Genomic DNA, 19,996 nt, shown 5'->3' on the forward strand with positions numbered 1-19,996 from the left:
TGACGACGAAATAAAAAAAACCAAGAGAAGGCCAATAATAGCCCCAGCTATCGCTGTGCGGCTATTAATAAAAAAAATTCGTTCTAATAAAAACATTGACTACCGCGAGTGTGAAAAATGACATCCCGCAAGCAATTGCTCAGAAAATTCCAAGACAACGCAAGAAAGGATTTCCAAGACAACGCAAGAGCGTGACGTCAAAGGTAATAACAATGAAGTCCGCGAAGTGAAAGAAAACATAGCCTGCAGATTGCCGGAATAGCTGTGAAAGAAAAGACCTGCGTGCCATATAATGAAGCAGATAGAGATCTAAATTGAAAAAAATCGACGCCGCTCAAGAAAACCAGGTACAAAACATTCAGCGATATATTAATAAAGCTTGTTAAAATACATCCCACAGAAGCCTCTTATCAGGGACCTTTACTGCACACGAGTTCCTTTGACCCTAAACAAATTCAAATTAAACCTAAGTTTTAAAGTGCAAAAATCATTTTATTGAGTGAGGTAAGTCACGTATGATCAAACTCTAATCACGCAAACGATCTCAAAACCTTTGCTAGAGTGAGAAACGACGTCACGTGTGCAAACGCCGTTAGTGAGAGGAAGAGGTCAATCAGAACACTTGACTTTTTCAGCTTTGCTGTGTGAACAAATGTAAAACGAAAAAGAGCGTCAGACGAAGAAACAAAAACATAGCCGAAAGAATTCCGGAAGCGACTCGAAGCGTCAAAACATCACAAAAAACCCCAATTGCAGCTGAAGCAATTATCTTTTGTATTAAACCATTAACTCATCACCTCTCCAGGTATGATCTTGAAATTGGTGAAATTTAAACCACTCACCAAGAGAAATAAAAAGCAGCAAAACCTTATATTATTGAAAAATTTTGGTAACGTTTAAAAAATCCGACATAATTAGGATGGTAAAAACACTGATAGGCTCAAACAGCAGACAGGACTATCCATTGCCCTAAAAAGTCATGATTCTACTATCTAAAAGATCGCGAAAGCAAACGGCAGATAAAAATCTTAGAAACTAAGTTAAATTTTTCAAAAAAAGAATGCTCAAAATTAAGAATCACAAAACGACAACAATTAGATTTCTAATCACTGCAATTCAGAGAAAAACAACACATACAGCTTCCTTGTTGCATATATGCTAGACATAATGACTTCATACTAATTCAAAAATCAAATTAATCATAGAAAAGTCCTAAGCAACAGAATAATATTCAAAGGCAAAAAACGTTTGGAAAGTGCCAAGGTCACAAGAAAATTGCTATAAAATTTAAGAAGTGGAAAATGTGGATAAGGCTGTCTAGCAAACTCTCAGTATTGCCTTATGTTGATTGAAATTAATTGTAAACCAAAGAAATGACGAAAATCTAAGAAAAAGTTGAAATCACTCAACAACTTAACAACTGAAAAATCAATATAACGAATAAAAATGTAGGTGCCAGGACAACGATAGAATGATGCAAACTAGAATGTGAGGAATATGGACAGAATGTAAGAAACACCGTAACAAAAAAATACATTCTTGATTTTTGAAAGTCAAATTAAAACAATCAAGAAAAACGAATACATTTCATTAATCAGTAATTGAGACATAAAAAGGACAACAAGTCATCAGAGACAAAAAACCATCTTGCTGAGCGGAACAAAAAAAAATAAAAACAGAATTCAAACATACGAAACATTGAAACATTTTTGAAATTTTTGAGACTGAATTTATATGTTGCGGAAAAGGACTACTTCAAGTAAAAACCAAAATACAAACAAACAACACAAAAATTGGGAAAAAACTACCAAAATCGGATTAGCATATGTACAACTTAACGAAACAAAATTTTTACAGAGGTAGAAAGAGGCCTTGAGGATATGAATTATCAAAGTAAAGTTGCCAGACTGCTTTTTTTTTTAAAAAAAGGCGGCTGAAAAAAACAAAAATGAATAAATTAATAGAAAAAAATAAAAACAATAAACATATGCCAATTTTGAACCTCAAACGCATTTTCAGGCTCTGCAAAACACCGTGGTTTTAATTTCCGAACTTCACATTTCGAAATAGCATTGAATAACAATTCTACAAAAACTAAATTACAAGAATAAAAAGGGCCAATTAGACGAAAAAACGGCTAAAATCGGTTATCTATGTGCCATTCAGTCAAAAACTACTTTTCAAAGGCAAGAAGTCACTCGCTAAACGCAGCGCATGATCACAAAACTTCTCTTGCTCAGGAGAAATTAAATCACACGGCAATTTTTCACTTTCGCGTTTAGGTCAAAACAGCGTCTGAACGAAAAAAAAACTTAAGAAAACCATAACCCCTCTTCGAGTCGTAAAAAACCAAGAACACCGCAAAACAGCTCTGCTCAGCTTAGAGGTTTGCAGCTATAATAAACTGACTAATGTCGGACAAATTGCTCTTGAACGACAGAAGTGGCAATGTAATTCCCAGGTGGCTGTACCCTAGATAGCTTTTATGGATTCAAATAATTCTGGACAAAGAGAGGTTCGAATGGCCGATCTCCGGCCAAATGAACATAAGCATTAAACACTCGGCAATCAGGGTCTCGTACTATCTTATTTTACCATTGCTTTCGCTTTACAAAATAATTAATTAAATTATTTTGTTAATCAAAATAATTAATTTCTAGTAAAAAAAAGCAAATTAGTTCAGGCAAAAATCAATAAGTCAATCGTGGAAAAGCTACCCAAGAAGTGAAACCGAAAGAATGTTAGAACAAAAAAGTCAGAAAAATCTTGCACAGGGAGAAAATATTTGCTTCAAACTTCGATCGAGAGCATTAAAAAAACATAGGCGGCAGATGGCCAGAAAATAGCCGCAATAGCTTCGTAGACCTGCAGTCTGAAAAAGATAGTAAAAGAAACAGATCAAAACTTCTTTAAACACTGAGATGTTCCATTTTGCTTCAGAATCTGTATATCTTACTGCTGCGTCTATTATCTGCCTCAAATACCCTTCAATCAGATTGACACGTCAATTTCAGAGTGAGGAAGCCATTTTTGAGAGAGGTAAGTCATGTGACCAAAAACTTGTGATCACGCAAATGAAAATAAAATTTTCCACTAAGAGTGAAAAAAGAGGTAAAGCAAGCAATTAAGTTGTAATTGCATGAACAAATGAACAAAAAGCAACTTTGAATTGGTTGTGACGTCATATGGTTGTAACAAAAATCTTGACGACGAAACAAAAAAACATAGGAAAAGTCCTGAAAAACTTTTCAAAGAACTGAATGAAAAACATAGAAGTACTCTACGTAACCCGCAGATCAGTTGAACAATGCCAGCCAAAACACAAAATCATCTCAACAAAATGAGAAACTAAAACAATAAAACAAACTAAACAAAAATATACTCATTGCTAAACTCTTGAAGCTTTTACAACTAAAGCAAAATTTGATTCCCTTAAATATACCTGTTTCAAAAAAATGTTCAGAACCAATTTTTGTTTCTGAGATTGGCCCCGTATTATATCTGCAAGACTGAAATAAAATCACTGAACCTTGAGATCGATTAACTAACCGAAATTAACTGACCGATTAACTGACAGCTCCTTATATTAATATCCTCAGAATCATTTCTGTGTCTCTAGAGGCTATCCAGTTGCTCAAATCCAAGCCTCAAAACAATCTTTGGTTCAAAGATCGATAGGCAATAATTTTTAGAAAATTCAAATTTCAAAAATAAAATTCGTTCTATTTAAATGTTTAAAACCATTCAATTGACCCCTAGCAGCTATTTGTTAACATACTATCAAACCCTGGAATAAAGATTAAATTGTTGAAAACGAATCCATTGAAGATAACAACCATGCAGAAACTTTTTTATCAGACCGTTGAATATTTCTTCTGACACTTAAGAATGGACAAACATCAAAAAGTGGCAAAAAAACTTTAGGAAACCTAAAATTGCAGATTTTATCCAAAAAATGCTAAAATTCGAGAATTTAAAATGTTGAAAATCAATCCATATTTACCAGAAACTATGCAGTGCTCTATTATTTAACCTTAAAGAAGATTCCCTGTACCCTGAAGCTGGAAAAACTCGAAAATTGTTAAAAACTATCCAAAAACTTGAAAATTGCAAAAATTAGTATCATTTTGCGTGTGTGTCTGTAGCACCAAAACATCTAGCTCATAAAATGGTCATAAAAGTATTTTTGTTTCGCAAAAGGCCTTTATCTACCTTTAAAACTTCAACCTAACACTAATCAAGCATAAAAAACTCCTACAAATGACCTTTTAACCTTAAAGTAAGGCCATCCCAGCAGCTGCACCACTCTAAACATTTGAAGGACTACTAAAGCCCACTTTGGGCCTTTAATGAAACTTAATGCGCGCTGGGCTTTACCTGTTTATACCGTTTTGAAAGATCAAAGTCATTGAAACATGTGTGAACACATCTTAAAAAAAACAGCGCTCCAATACAATTCAAATTCATTGAATGGTAAAAAACAATAAAAGGCCAATAACAGCCCCAGCTATCGCTGTGCGGCTATTAATAAGAAAAGGCAAACAATAGCTCCACTCAGCTATTTAAGACCAACAGGACAATGCATCGCAAAAACTTGTGACCAAAATTCCAATTGCTCGCACCATCGCTTGAGAGCAATTGAAGAAGCTTCAAACTAAATAAACATTCTCACTCTGCCTTTAAACAACCAATAATTAACAAAACGCCTCTAAAATTTTCCAAACCAATTCTGTAGGATTCAGTTTAAACAAAGCAATTGCTACGATTGTCGCACGTGAAATAAAATTTCTGTTGCCTCGGCAAAATTTCGCAAGTAAATTTTTCGCACTAGCTGTGAAAGAGGAAGTATGAATGTACTCCTTTCTCTCTTTTGCTGACTAGATTGAACTGCACGATTTTTTTTCACGCCATTTCTTGTTTCGAATACCCACCAACAAAACCATAGATAAAAAAGACACTACTCCAATACTCCTCATTAAGAAAATATGAGCGCAAAAATATTCTAAATAGCTGACGTGGCTAATCGACACGGCTTCTCGACTTTTTTCCTAGTAACTAGTACCGTGCTCCCTGTCACGAACAAGGAGGCTCGGTAATGTGCGTTCGCGCATAAAGTTCCGACCCTACTCATCCGCAATTGGCATAAATGTCTACCAAATGAGGAACAGATAGAAAACCCACAAAAATTCAAGTGATTTTCAAAAAACAAAAAGATTGTCTCCAACGCAGATAACTCAGCGGAGTAAAAAAAATGCCGCATTAGATTGATGAGATCAGCCATTATTAAGAAAGCAAGCCCTGACGAACAACAAAATCAAACAACAATAAAAACTAATTACATCCAAAACTTAATGTCCATTTTAAAAAAAACACATAAGCAAGGTCAAAATAGCATCAATAAAACTGAAACGAAACAAATCAATTTTTAGAAATGATATGGGACCACTCCGTAATAAGGCTCGGTAACAATTAGACAAAAAAGAAGTTAAAAAATGGGCTTAAATTTGTAAAAGCAATTAGTTTCGAAGTAATGAAAACTATTAGATAGCAATTGAAAACATCCAACATGTTTATGATCATATAAATTCCAATGGAGGATATTAGCACCTGTCTTCATTCAATTTCTTATGCGGTTACAAAGAACAACAAATAGACAAAAAAAATCAATCAAAACTTGCGAGAAAACGCTGTCGAAGCCGTAAAGGCATATTTTGCCCACAAAATATGTTCAGTTGAGCCTTCTTCGAACGCTAATAATGTGGTATGCGAGCTCTTTAATGAGAATAACTAATAAGTAGACAAAAAAGAAAGGCAAAATTAAGTAATAATTTTGTATTCTTCGAAATCAACTATTTTCAAAGTCATGAAAGCCATCAGCTATAAAATGAAATCATTAAATAGTTTCGTTCATTCGTGCAAAGGCAGCTCTTTAGACCTGTAATTATTCAGAATATGTCTTCGTCTACGAAGAGAGCGTGAAAATCAGACAAAAATTAAAAATTAGTACTTTTTTTGCAAAAAATCTGTGTCGAAGCCAGTAAATTCATAACTTAATCTTTAAAAACATTAACTTTCGTACAATTGCACCTTCTCGCGACGACAATAATGTAAATGTGGCTTGTGATAAAAGAGACTACGTAACAAATAGACCAAAACTTAGAAAAACGTTCTTTTTTTAATTTTGAAAACAATTGTTTTCAAAGTAATCAAAGCCATCAGCTACCTACTCAAATCAGAACATAGGCTCATTTATTCCTCCATGAAAAACTAATGAGAAAAACACGACAAAAAAGAAATAAAAGTACAAAGGACAGTGAAAGACAAATGTTCAAAAATAAAAATTGAATTAAATTCTTCGCCAGAGAAGGGGTGTCGAAGCCTTTAAAAACATAATCCCTGCCATTAAAGATTTCTAAATGTTCAATTATGCCTTATGTTGAACCCAAAAATGTACTATATGAAGTTTCAGTAAGGTGACAAAACGAGAAAAAAAAACCGTGAAAAATGGGTCAATGCCTAAAAATAAAAAAAAAGGTTAAGTCTAGTAGTATCAAGGCCAGAAAACCATAACTTAACGCGCAAAAAATATTTTATTTTTTTTTCGGTAGAAATAAGAGGAAGAAGAAGCATTCTTTCTTTGCTGACACTAAGCTACAAGTAGACCAAATTAAAAGAAAAAAGTGGCAAAACTCAAGCCATTAATTATTGAAAAATCAACTATTTTTAAAAGTCAAAACGACCAAAATAATTCAAGTAAAAAACTAGAAAAATTAATTTGGAACTGCTTAGGAAGCCAATTGGCCCTATCAGCACTGAGCTTTGGTTTGAATTGTTCTTTCTTTAATCAATATAATAAAGATCAAGTTTTTTTTTAAAAAAAAAGACCGGCTGATTACAATCCGAATTATTTTTGGATTGTAACAGTCCAAGACTGGACCAAACAGCCTTGCCATTGCTGTTTGTCCATTAGGAACACTCGATTGTTTCGAATGTTTTGATCTAGATAATTTGATCTAGAAAATAAATGCTACGTTTTTGATAATCAGAGAGTAGTTTTCAAGAAACGGCAAAACTTCTAGAATATTTTCAATAGGAGTGAAGTAGGACTAGTTCCTTTTGTAGTTTACAAAGATTGTGTTAGTTGTTTTTGGGTGTGTACATCAGGCAAACTTAATCATACTGGACTAGAGAAGCTTACTTCGGGCAATTTTTGATAAAAAAGGCTGAATTTTAAATCATTTAGCCAAAATTTTAGCATTAAAAAAAATCAAAATAGTCAATTATACTTTTTTACCTTTAAAAATAAAATCAACAGTACTATTGATAACAATTTTAACATATTTTAGCTAAATTGACGAAATTATATGCAAAAGTTTTGGAAAAAGTGAATAAAAATAACGCAAATCGGTCTAATATTCACAAAAATTTAAACCACAATATCTCGCTCTAGAAAAAAATTTAATTCAATATTCTACGCTTGACGGGCTTTATAATGATACCCCCCACAACTCTCTACGATGAATATATCGATCGGTCAAAATTGTCTGAACAAAAAAAACAGTTGAGTATATGGTTGCTCCCCCCTCAAGAGGGGTCGGAACAATAATTGTTGTTAAGTGAAACAAAAGTTGGTTCTATTAATCAGCTAAATCCTTAAGGCAAAAGGGTTCTACTAGTTCACGAGGTGGTAAATTGTAAAAAGAAACGGATTGATTAAAAGATTAACAGTACCCTATTTTTGGTTCCATAAGACGTATTTTTAAAGCTTTAAGATATTATAAAAAATTAATTTTCAAGCGCGGGAAATTGCTTTAGATGAGACAAGTCGAGCGACTGACACCCCTGAATGTTACCTATCATCCACTTTCACAAAGCTTGACTGGAAAAAATGTACAACTAAAGGAGCAAAAACGATGCATTTTCAGGACAAAAACCCGCCATTACTTATAGCCAATTTCGTGACCCTTACAACTCACCATTAAGGACTAAAACGAATGCCAAACTCCATAGATCCCTATAGCACGTTGCTGCTTTAAAATCATATAATAGCCCACTTACTTCCAAGAGAGGCAAATGAAGTTGCATAGAGAATCCTAAGACCATCAACATCTTGCAACACTTTCCTTCCGTTCTTGTGATTGGTCATTAACTTGAGCAAGTTGAGAGCTTGCTTCCTCAATGACAACTGTTTGTTCCTCACATCTGTGGAGTGCCACTCGGAGTGAATTGTGATCATAATTGGTACTCCACTGAACCCGATCATTCTGTTCACGTTAGCTCGAGTGCGTGCTAGGTTGGCAAGGATGTCCAAAGTGAGGCGTATGATGTAAGGGTGTTTTTTACCAGCAGATGCTGCCAGGCGGATGACGCAGCTTATAGCACCACTGCGACCCAGTTGTTGACAATTGATTGCTAAAAATGATTCCCCAACTTAACAGTAAAATTTACCGTATCAATTTCTAGCACAATTCATCTATACTCATGGTTTCCAATGTCAAACGTTTTTAATTGAACAATTAAGCACAAACATGGACAGCTATAAACAACCGTTATGCTATAAATAGTTTAGGAGGGTTTTTCATTTTCAGCACAAGGGGATAACATTGAAATGACGAAGTAAACAAACCTTTGATGTTTTCGCACACCAAGCGCTTGGCACTAGGGACAACATTTTTTTGATAACCAACAAACAGATCCATTTTCCAATAATAAGAAATGAATCACGATACACAAGTGGTTAGTAGCAACTTGAAGAGTTGATCGCATGAATTACGCAGTTTAATTACGGATGACTGGAACCAAACAATTTACTCAGCCATAAACAAACCTGTCTGTTCGTTATCTGCATGACATGAAACACGGTTATGACCATCTACAGACGAACTCGAGCGAGTTCTTTAGCAATCAGATCTATTGCTAATTTACTCATCAAAATAACAGTTTTCAGGAAACCATCAGTTGGTTAGAGAACATGAACGGATCTGTTTCCTTTTCGCCTTTGAGCAAAAATCTGAAGAAAAACAACTCCCTTCAATAATATCTAATTATCAAATGAAAAGCAATTAACATAACTGAACAGAATCTGGTACAGAAACGTCCCTAACCGAGGATGAGAAATTGATTGCCATAAACTAACCGCTAAAATACCCCTTGACGTCCGGTGATACAGCAACAATTCAAAACATAGCCGCCAAATTGCCGGAAAATAGCCGCCGTTGACACACTTGACGCGAATTGCGGTTGAAACAGAAAAAAAAATAAAGATAGAAATTGACAGAATTTATTTTATATATTTTATTCAAGTGTTTTATTTGGTGAGCAAATTCTGCATTTTCGGTTAGATTCTTAAATTACACTTAATTCAGCTTTTAAAATGAACGCTATTAATGCCAGCTAGCAATCGCTTTAATGAACTTGGATAACCTAATGCATTATGACTTAATGGTCGGGCTTTATATGCTTGTTTCGTTTGCCCCTTTTGAATTTGCTCTTTTGACTTTGACTGTACTCATTACATTGCATAATTCAATGCATGAAAGAATTTAAAATCCATTCAGTTGAAACAGTGAGTGAAGTAAGTCAGAAGTCAAGCGTGAAAATCGTGACTTATGTAAAACGAAAAATGTGATCAAAAGGTAAAGCGAATTAAAAAAACATAGCAGGACAAGTCCTGACGTACAATTCAAAGAATTTTCATTGAAAAAACAAAAAAACTAGACCTAGAATTGACTATGAGTGAAATGAGAAAACGATTTCTAGAAAAATGAGATAAAAATTAAAAACCAATGTCAAAACAAAATCAATGTCAAAATGCCACATGTGAACAAAAAAACCACTAGTCAGAAATGGAATTTTGGTTAACATAAAACTAAGCGTAGAATAAACTATGAATGGATTGGGAAAATCATTTAAATAATCCGATCCAAAAAAACGAAGGAGTAAAAATCAAAGTGAAATTGCCGCATGTGAACAAAAAACCACTAGCAAGAAATCGAATTTTTGTTCAAACACCGTTTTCTCACTTTACTTTAAATTTGGAGCAAAAAAATTTCACGCCGCAATATTACTCGCTTTTTCGCTCCACTTTTTGTTTCGGCGTGACCAAAATCACCACTCCACTTTGTCTTCAAAAATCATGAAAATGTGATAACAGATCATAAAAAAAGACAGCGCCCCAATATAAATCAAATTCTTTGAATTGTAAAAAAGGAGAGCGGCTAAATAATAGCCGTTAAAAAGCTGACGGCGGCTATTAAATATAGCCAGCAGATTGTTGCAATAGCCGCGAAATGGACTTGCGGGCCGTCGAATACAGATGGAAACCGACACAGACTTTTTCAAATGCAATCATCAAAAATCTCTATTCTTTATTAGGGACTTTAATTACACAAGTTTTATGCGCCCATTTTCTTGAGTGAGCTTAGCCAAGTAGGATCAAAATCCAATCACGCAAATGACCTAACAGCTCTTGCTAGGGATAGAGAAATGACGTCTCAATCGCAACAACCGCTAAAGAGAGGAAGAAGTATTATAAAAAATTTGACCTCTTTATCTTTGCTGTGTAAAAACTTAAAATGAAAAAGAGCGTCAGACAACTAAAAAACAAGGAACACCACAATTTAGCCACAGCTTCGGAAGATTACAGCTTCGGGACAATGAAAACATAAAGATAACAGTCTTCTATTTTAAGTGTCCAAAAAGTCTTGATTTGTTGCGGAGCCCGAATCGGATTACAGTTTATCTGGTTTCTTTCGAGGTTGCTCTATTAAGCTTGACTGTATTCGCAAAAATGCTTAAATGTGCGTGAAAGAATTCTAAAGTCCATTCAGTTGAAACAATGAGCAAAGCAAGTCAGTCAAGCGTGAAAATTGTGACTTTTGTAAAAACGAAAAAAGCCAACCAAATGAAAAGCACTATAATAAGCAAACAGTCTAAATATTAGCAAATATTAGCTATTAAGAAGAAACAGAAAGTGTTACGTGAAAAACATACAAAATCAAATGGCATGATCAATAATGATAGAATTTTTCAGTAAATATAGATCTGCCTCTTTATGGGAGGCTAAAACATTGATAACTTTAGATAAAGGGCAACCAAACTAGTCTTTATGAGTTGACCACACTTCTATTTTGATTTCGTTTTTCAATTTTTACATTGTCTCCTTAGAATCATTGCTGATTAACTGCTTCTTTGACGGGACCTAGATCAAGGTACCTAGATCAAGGATCGACAAAATGTTGCAGGAACAGGAAGACTGCTGAAACAATGGTTAGAATAATAGCAAGACAAACTTGGTCGGCTATGAAAAATCTCATGTCTACTTAACAAAACACTAGACACGAACTGCTCCCAAACGAAGGGCAAAGGATTTAACAGAAAAATCCATGAAAAACTCTTCACATGCCAAAGACAATAAAATACATCAAAAACTACTCTCTACAACATGAATTGATGCTTCTGATCAATTTCATTGCACCATGGACTTCGCTGAACCAAACAAAACAAATAATTGCCACATTCTTTGTGTGAGGTCAACAAAAATAAATTATATTGCGACAAAGAAACTGAAGCCTGCGCCAATTTCAATGCACCGTGTATTCCAAAAAATAGGAAAACTTTAGTCAATTTGGTTCCGGGAAAATGGCATAAAACCAAACAAAGCAAACAATTGCTACATTTTTCGCTTGAGAACAACTAAAAACTTATATTGAAATTTGTATTGCGACAACAAAGAAACTTGCCAAAATTGTAGAGAAAACAGGAAAGCAAGAATCTGAACAGAAATTGGCTCTTTTCGTTCTTGTCATGCTTTTGCACTGCTCAAAATACTCAAACGACAACGAATATTGATCATAGAATGATTAAAATGGAGCCTGGTAAGATCACGACACCCGACAATCGCTATTTGGTTGTACAGGAACTATAGGTCAGGATGGCAAAGGAAACAGACCCTGTTCAGGTGATGCAGAGTCATATATGAAATTACAGCATTTGTAGATATTCCCACAAAGATGCAACATATAAAACGTTCGAAAACTCCTGACAATCAAATGAACATCAAAATAGATGTTCATTTGATGTTCTGCTCGTTTTAAATTTAAACTTTGACCTTTGCAACGTTCGTGTTGCAGCTTTATGGGACTGACAATGAACTAGTAACATGCTGGGACAAAAACAATACACACCACTTTGTTTCTCATCTGATGCTGACAACAAAACAAACAACATACACGCAAACAGATAACAGGTGGATGACGGTAAGGCATAATCAATCATAGTAAATCAACAAGTAAATTACTCAGGAATGGCGAACTAATACGAAACTTTAAATGTAGGGTTGATGTTCTTTTTCCATGCTTAACAGAGATATGTACAATTCACTATCTTAGTTCGAGTAAAAAAACTCTGCTATGAACCGTCTTTTAATACAAAATCAGCAAGTAACACACTTTTTAAAAAGCCAACAGAGTATTTTATCCAAATTGAACATGCCATAATAAAAATGTCGGAAGTGCGGACTTACTGTTGGCCGATACGATTCGCAGTACAACCAGATAGGAGGACAGTTGACTTGAGTTGACAGAGCAGTTCCTAACCAGACTCAGGTTTACTCCAAGAGCACCGGATAGACGAAAGCGAGTGCCAAACTTCTTATCTAGAAAATAAATTAACATACATCCACTGAGCCAGAGGATCTTTAATGTATATTGGACGTCTACGTTTGATTCTCCATGTTCTAAGATGATAAGAATCAATTCTTTGCTATAAGCGGTATTCTGTCACTATTCCTTTGAAAAGGTTGATTTAATGAGACTTACCGTTGGAAAACTGTCAGTTTTTCCAACCTTTTTTCAGGTCCTTCGAAGAATGCAATACCTCGATTTAAAATTCTTAGAAGCCTAAGAGGAACTCATGGATCATGTTTTCTCGATGCAACTTGTTATGTTTGCATTAACTCTAGAAAATCATTTTTCATTTCAGAACAAATTTGCTCTGAGAAACGGCACAAATCTGAGAAACGACACGGCATACCTAAGAAATGCTTTTCAAACCTTTGGGTCCCAACTTGCTCAACAGTTCATGGATTGCAACCAGAAGTGACTGAGATGTAGTGTGGCTATTGAAAGTCCTGGTCAGACAGGAGAGCAGAGGTGGTATGATCCCAAGTGCCACTAAGTCCTTCCCCCTCTTAGGGTTGTTGGCCAATTCAGTCACACTCTTTACCAAATGCTCGCATACACCCTGATCGGTGCAGTTCTGAATAAATACAGCTGCTACAGTAAAAGATGCAAAAGACAACCATCATGAAATTTCGTTTTGGAATAAGATAGGAAAAAGCCAGCCATGCGACGAGGGCAAGTTGAAAAATGCATGAAGTGGCTGCGATAAATACGTGAAAACTAAATTTATGCCAGCCAACAAAAAATAGATTTCTTTGCAAAAGTTCTTTGCAAAATTTCACACGCGAAAGATAAGCAATGATATTGTTCTCGTAAGTTTAATTTCGCCACTTGACCAGGGCATGTGAACTAGAAGATCCATTTATGTTCTGAATTCGTTATACAACTTTTTATTGTCAATGCAGAGGGTAGCCGAAATAAACAATTACCTGAAAATTAAATACAAATTTAAACAGGCAACATAAATACCTGCAAAGTTTGTATGATAATGGCGACTCCACTAATTGCCTTCGACATGCAATCTTGCTTTGACTTCTCTAAAACAAACAATTGACATAACACTGCGAAGCACCACTCAAATGAAATGGATGTCTTCTGAGTCGGCATATAATCAGCTGAAAAAATCAAATAGCACGAGAAAGGAGTTGGCGCTAAACCTAACCTCTCAAAATTTGCAATCTTAGAAAAAATTTGACCGACCAAAAAACTTTGAAATAACAAAAATTCAGAACAGAGATCAGTTTTTTTTACATATTCCGCAAAAATTATACATAAACAGCAGTAGGTGGTTTCATCTTACGTCGTCAGAACAAATCAATCAAAGAAAAGTTACTTCAATTAGAGACCAACTTTTTGAAAAAAGGAGAATTCAGTAAAACCAGCCGACCCGATCAATTTTCCATAGGTAGTAGGTACATTGTTTCAGATACAAAACCGATTTCACGAAACTACAATCACACTTTCAATAAAGTGAAATCACAATTTTGTTCCGACCCCTCTTCAGGGGGGGGGGAACTATATACTCAAATGGGTTTTTTTGTTCAATCAATTTTGGCCGATCGATATATTCATCGTAGAGAGTTGAGACTGGTATCATTAGACAGCTTGTCCATCGTAGAAAATGGAAATAAAAAGATTTTTTTATTTTAGTTTGTTACAGGGAGATATCGAGGTTTGAACTTTCGAGAAAATAGTGAATTCCATTGATTTTATTCACCTTTTTTCGGAATTTTGACTAAAATTTCGCAAATTTTGCGAAAATTTAATAAAAATTTTCAAGAAAATGTTGATTTTATTTTTATTTGTTGTAAGACAAAATATATTGTCGGCTAAATTTATTGATTTTTTTGTCACAAATTCCGGCTAAATATTTCACAAAATTCAGACTTTTTCATCAAAAACAGCACGAAATAAGTTTCTTTAGTCCACTCTGATTAAATTTGCAGGAAGTGCAAACCCAAACACCACTAACACACTCTTTGTAGACTGAAAAGGGGGTTACACCTACTTCAACTTCCGTTGAGAGTGCTGTAATTAAAACTTTGCCGTTTTATGCTAACTTTATTCGTTGATTATCAAAAACGCAGCATTTATTTATTTTCTAACTAAAAAATATCTATATCTATACCATTCGAAAAATTAAGTGTTTTTAATGGACGAACAGCATCAGCAGAGCCAGTTCTGGACGACTCTTGGACTGTTACAACCGAAAAACAATTCGAATTGTAATCAGTCGGTCTTTTTTATTAAATAAAAGCACACTAGTGATAGGTCAAATTCGCTTCCACATTAACTCCAAATTATCGTATATAATTTATTACTTGAAAGCTTAGGGTCGTTTTGACTTTTGATGGCTTATTAAAGTTTGCCTCCATTTGTTTCTTAATTTGTTCAACTTGTAGCTTAGTGTCAGCAATGAAAGAATGCTTCTTCTTTCTACTGAATTCAATTTCAGACTTTATTGCTGTTTATCACCTTAAGTTTTCTGGCTTTGATACTAGTAGATTTCATTTTTTTAATTTTCAGGTAATTGCCCATTTTTCACGTTTTCTAGTTTTGTCACATTAACACGTTATAGACAGTTCATATATCACATTATTGGCGTTCAAAACAGCACAATTGATAATATTAAAAATCTTAAGGATAGACTTTGGTTTTAACGGCTTCGACAATACCTTCTCGAAGAATTTTATTGATTTTTTTTAAAGTTGTCTTTAACTGTCGTTTTTACTTCGTCTTTTTAGTCGTATCAAATTTCCTGTACAACAACCCGTTTTCATTGGCTTTTCATGGCAAAATAGATGGGCCGATATTCTGATAATAGTAGATGGCTTATGGCTTCTATGAATTGGAAACAATTTTTTTCCAAAATAAAAAAAACCACTTTTTAACGTCTCAATTTTGTTCCTTTTATTGTCTGTTTGTTACCTAGTCTCGTTAATCACAGACCAAATGTGACAATATTATTGTCAAGGGAAGGTGTCAAAAGGATTGGTGTTAAAAAATCTAATGTTTTTATAAAATGCGTTACAACTTTACTGGCTTCGACACGGGTTTTTCACAAAAAAAGTAAAATAAATTTTGATGTTTGTCATAATTTAACGTTCTTTTTGTAAACCAAAGATATATTCTGTTCTGGATAATTGCAGACCTCAAGGGCTTCCTTTGGAGGAATAAACGAACTTTTTTAATTACTACATTTTGTAATTAAAGGCTTTCATGTCTGTGGAAATATATTTTTTTCGAAAAATAGTTCAGGTCTATGACAATCGTAAAATCAAAATATTACAATAATATAATACAATCAGCACCAATCTTGGACCGTTACAATCCAAAAATAATTCGGATTGTCATCAGTCGGTTTTTATAAGAAATTCGATCATTTTATATTAATTAAATAACCGAACATTTCAAGTCAAAACTCACTAGTGATAGGTCCTATTGGCTTCCTAATAAGCTCCAAACTAATCTATCTAGTTGATTGCTTGAAAGCTTTTGGTCGTTTTGACTTTTAAAATACTCGAAAAATAGCTTATTGAACTTTGCCTCCAATTTTCTCTTAATTTGGCCAACTTGTAGCTGAGTGTCAGCAATCAAAGACTGCTCCTACTTTCTGCTGAATTCAAAATCTGTCTTTATTGCGGTTTTACGCCTTAAGTTATGGTCTTCTGGCTTTGATACTACTAGATTTCACAATTTTTTTTAATTTTTAGGTATTTGCCCATTTTTCATGTCTTCTAGTTTTGTCAAATTACCACGTTATTGGCAGTTCATATATCACATTATTCGCGTTCAAAGAAAGCACAATTGTTATTAACTAAAACCATAAAAATATAGATTGTGGTTCTTTACCGCTTCGACCATGTTTTCTCGAGGAATTTAATTGAATTTTTTAATTTTGTCCTTAACTGTAGTTTTTACATTGTCTTTTCAGTCGTATTTAAATTCCTGTACAATGACCCGGTTTGATTGTCTTTTCATGGAGGCGTAGATGAGCCGATGTTCTGATATTAGAAGATAGATGATGGCTTTCATGACTTTGAAAACAATTGTTTTCAAAAATGAAAAAAAAAACACTAACTTCGCAATTTTGTTCCTTTTATTGTCTGTTAATTGGTCTCGTTAATTAAAGGTTAAAGATGACATTATTTTTGTCAAGGGAAGGTGTTAAAGGGATTGCTGTCACAAAATCTAATGTTTTTAAAGAATTCGTTATGACTTTACTGGCTTCGACAGGGGTTTTTCACAAAAAAAAACTAAATTAATTTTTGATTTTTGTCATATTTGACGTTCTTTTTGTAGACGTAACACATGTTCTGAATAATTGCAGGTCTCAAGGGCTTCCTTTGAAAAAATAAACTAACCTATTCAATTTTTTCATTTTGTAATAAATGGCTTTCATGTCTTTGGAAATATTTTTTTTTTTCGAAAAAAACAAGTATTACATAATCTTGCCTTTTTTCTTTTTTGTCTAATTGGTACCTAGTTTCATTAATGAGAGGTCACATGATACATTTGATGGTAAGGTGTCAAAAGGGATTGGTGTCGCAAAATCTAATGTCTTTAATGAATTCGTTATGACTTTACTGGCTTACACACGGATTTTTCACAAAAAAGGCTTTCACACGGATTTTTCACAAAAAAAAAGTAAATGAGTTTTAGATTTTTGTCATATTTGACGCTCTTTTTTGTTGACGTAAGACATATTCTGGATAATTGCAGGTCTCAAGGGCTTCCTTTGGAAGAATGGACAATCCTATTCAAATTTTTCATTTTGTAATTAATGGCTTTCATGTCTTTGGAACCAATTTTTTTTTCAAAAAAACAAGTACTACATAATTCTGAATTTTTTTTTCTTTTTTGTCTAAATGTTACCTAGTTTCATTAATGAGCGGTCGCAATACAGTATCGGTTTTCGACGAAGGTGCAATCGAACAAGTTTTGAGGGCCAAAGTATGGCTTTACGGCTTCGAAAGCAATTTCTGGCTAGTTTTAATTGATTTTTTGTTTATTGTCTATTTGTTGTTCTTTTTGTAACTGCAAAAAAAATGAATACCGACAGTTCTTAATTCCCTTCCATAGAAGCATTGGTAAATTTAAACCTATGGGAAACTTTAATTGATTCCTAATGGTTTTCATTACTTTGAAATTGTTTTTCAAAAAAAAATCAGCGAATTTTCTATCTATAAAGTTTCTGTTCTTTTTTGTCTAATTGTTACCAAGACTTTTTATTAATTGGTAAATAACCATTTCTTTGGTATATTGCAAGTTATTTTATTTAGTTTCAGTTTTATCTGACGCTGTTTTGACTTTGTTATCAAATTTGTTTTTTAAAACAGACAAATTTTTTGATGTAATTAATGTTTGTTGTTGTTGTTTGATTTTGCCGTTCGTCTTCGCTCGCTTTCTTAATATCGGCATATCTCATCGATCTAATGCATCATTTTTTACTCCACTGAGTTACTTGCTTTGGAGGCTAGCTTTTCGTTCATAAACCAATTTTTTTAAAACACTTGAATTTTTGTGTTTCTCATTTGGTAGACAATTATGCCAAAATTGTGGATGAGCGGGATCGGAACCTTATGTGCAATCGCACATTACCGAGCCTCCTTGTGCAATGAAGAATTACTGGACGAAACGAATTTAATTTTCTTGTGAAAAACACTATTTTAAAAAAATATCAGTTAAAAAAATAAGTCAAATCGTGATAACTCGAGCGGGATTACCAAAAACGAACTAAACTATTAATCTGAACATTTATGTTAACATTTCCTGGCAAACCACTGTCCTTACACAGTGGAAGCTACGCTCAGAAATGTAATCGCCGATAGAATCAAGGCTCTACAATTTAGCAAAAAACAGTGAGAAGCATTTTCCACGAGTTTCGACAAAAATCAAAAAACTCCTTCATACTTTGCGAATGAGAAATGGAACATCTTGGCTTAACTAACTTTAACAGCTGTCTGATTTCTCAAAAAAAGTAGCTGGGCTTACGATATGCAGGCAACCAAGCCAGCTCCACGTCTCTATGACTATTGTCTACTAATCATGTTAACACGAACAAGATACGTGGTAAAATTGTGCTGTCAGCTTTCCCAAAAACGGTTAAAAAACACGAAAAACTGAGGATCACTAGACCAGACAAGAGCATGTTATTCACACTATTAGAACAACTGAAAAACGCCATATGCAAATCCTTACTACGCCTAAAATATATCTAAACAGTTCAATGCCTTAACACAACGCGGCAAACCCAGACCTCAATCATCATATTATCAAGACTGCCATCTCTTCACAAAACGGCATCAGAATATCAGACCACCCCGCCAATGATTGGCGTTAATATCCTGTCGTCTCTTCATAGGAAGGCCACAAACAAAGAAGTCCCCTTGCAACGTACAGTGTTGCCATTTTCTCCTGCAAAACGACGATATTGAATGAAAACAAATGTCATGATGAAAATAGAGCATAGATGGAGCTCGAAACCGCACTACTCAAACTAGTATGACACGTCGAATCCTTGGTAAATCAAGCGCAACGCCAAATTAGCGGCAATTACCCTTCTCATGAAAATAAGGAAATCTGCGTGAAAATCGCTAAATGCCAGGCAAGTTATAACATCAAAAGCTGCCCAAACTTTGAAAACAAGTGAGCAGAAAATAAGGTAAAATTAATAACAGAACTTGCGGAATCTTCCCCCACCAGACCTTTTGCTTCAACAAGAAGCGTTCAACAAAACAACGTACTCAAAAGCTAATATCATGAATTAAAACAAAAATCCTGAATGAAAACTGTATAGAGCAGCGGAAACTAGAAACAAAAGCGTCTCAATTTTGTACCCAAAAATATTACATTTTTCAGCTGGCAGCAAAAAATGCTTCTAATCCAGCTGGCTCCACGCAATAACAGAACATTTAAAAATAAGCAAGAAACAACGGAAATTCGGGATGGCCTGCATCTTATATAGTGCTGCAGGGTTAACGAGATAACACTCGACTATTGTTGAAAAAAGATACACCCTCAAATGCAAACGCGAAGTTGTTATAATTTTTGATTGCATGAGATCAAACATTAGATCAAAAAAATAAAATAGCAAGAACTATCTGCTTGGGTTTTCAAAATATTATATGGGACATAACTGACTATTTCCAGGAAACTGTTCAGTTTTCGCTTGTAACATAATTAGAAACAGTCTTCAGCAAAATGAAGTGCCAATTTTTTTCAAATCGAAAGAAAAACTTGCAGATTTTCACAGCATCCATGTTGCAGTTTTTCGTTCCGTAAAAAAACTTAAAGCCTCGAATTCATTGCAAGCT

The 19,996-nt window shown here is 34.2% G+C and overlaps 1 protein-coding gene across 7 annotated transcripts in view; it reads right to left on the minus strand.

Annotated features, from left to right (window-relative positions):
• The window catches only part of LOC142341669 (cytosolic carboxypeptidase 1-like), a 63,623-nt gene that overhangs the window by 39,436 nt on the left and 4,191 nt on the right, over nucleotides 1–19,996 (minus strand). For 4 of the 7 annotated variants that reach the window (XR_012759119.1, XM_075392801.1, XM_075392798.1 and 1 more), the window contains exons 3-8: nucleotides 13,650–13,717; nucleotides 13,053–13,257; nucleotides 12,524–12,655; nucleotides 12,186–12,206; nucleotides 8,828–8,842; nucleotides 8,059–8,412 (exon numbers count right to left, since the gene is read on the minus strand). Coding sequence is in view for 6 of the 7 variants with exons in the window: in XM_075392801.1 (XP_075248916.1) it covers nucleotides 8,059–8,412; nucleotides 8,828–8,842; nucleotides 12,186–12,206; nucleotides 12,524–12,655; nucleotides 13,053–13,257; nucleotides 13,650–13,717 (795 nt within the window). In the remaining variant the exon portion in view is untranslated. The remainder of the gene's footprint in view (nucleotides 1–8,058; nucleotides 8,413–8,827; nucleotides 8,843–12,185; nucleotides 12,207–12,523; nucleotides 12,656–13,052; nucleotides 13,258–13,649; nucleotides 13,718–19,996) is intronic. The other 3 variants (XM_075392802.1, XM_075392800.1, XM_075392803.1) reach the window with 3 other exon arrangements.

This window comes from Convolutriloba macropyga, chromosome 6 (assembly GCF_964194025.1).
Source record: "Convolutriloba macropyga chromosome 6, txConMacr16.3, whole genome shotgun sequence".
NCBI lineage: Eukaryota > Metazoa > Xenacoelomorpha > Acoela > Convolutidae > Convolutriloba > Convolutriloba macropyga.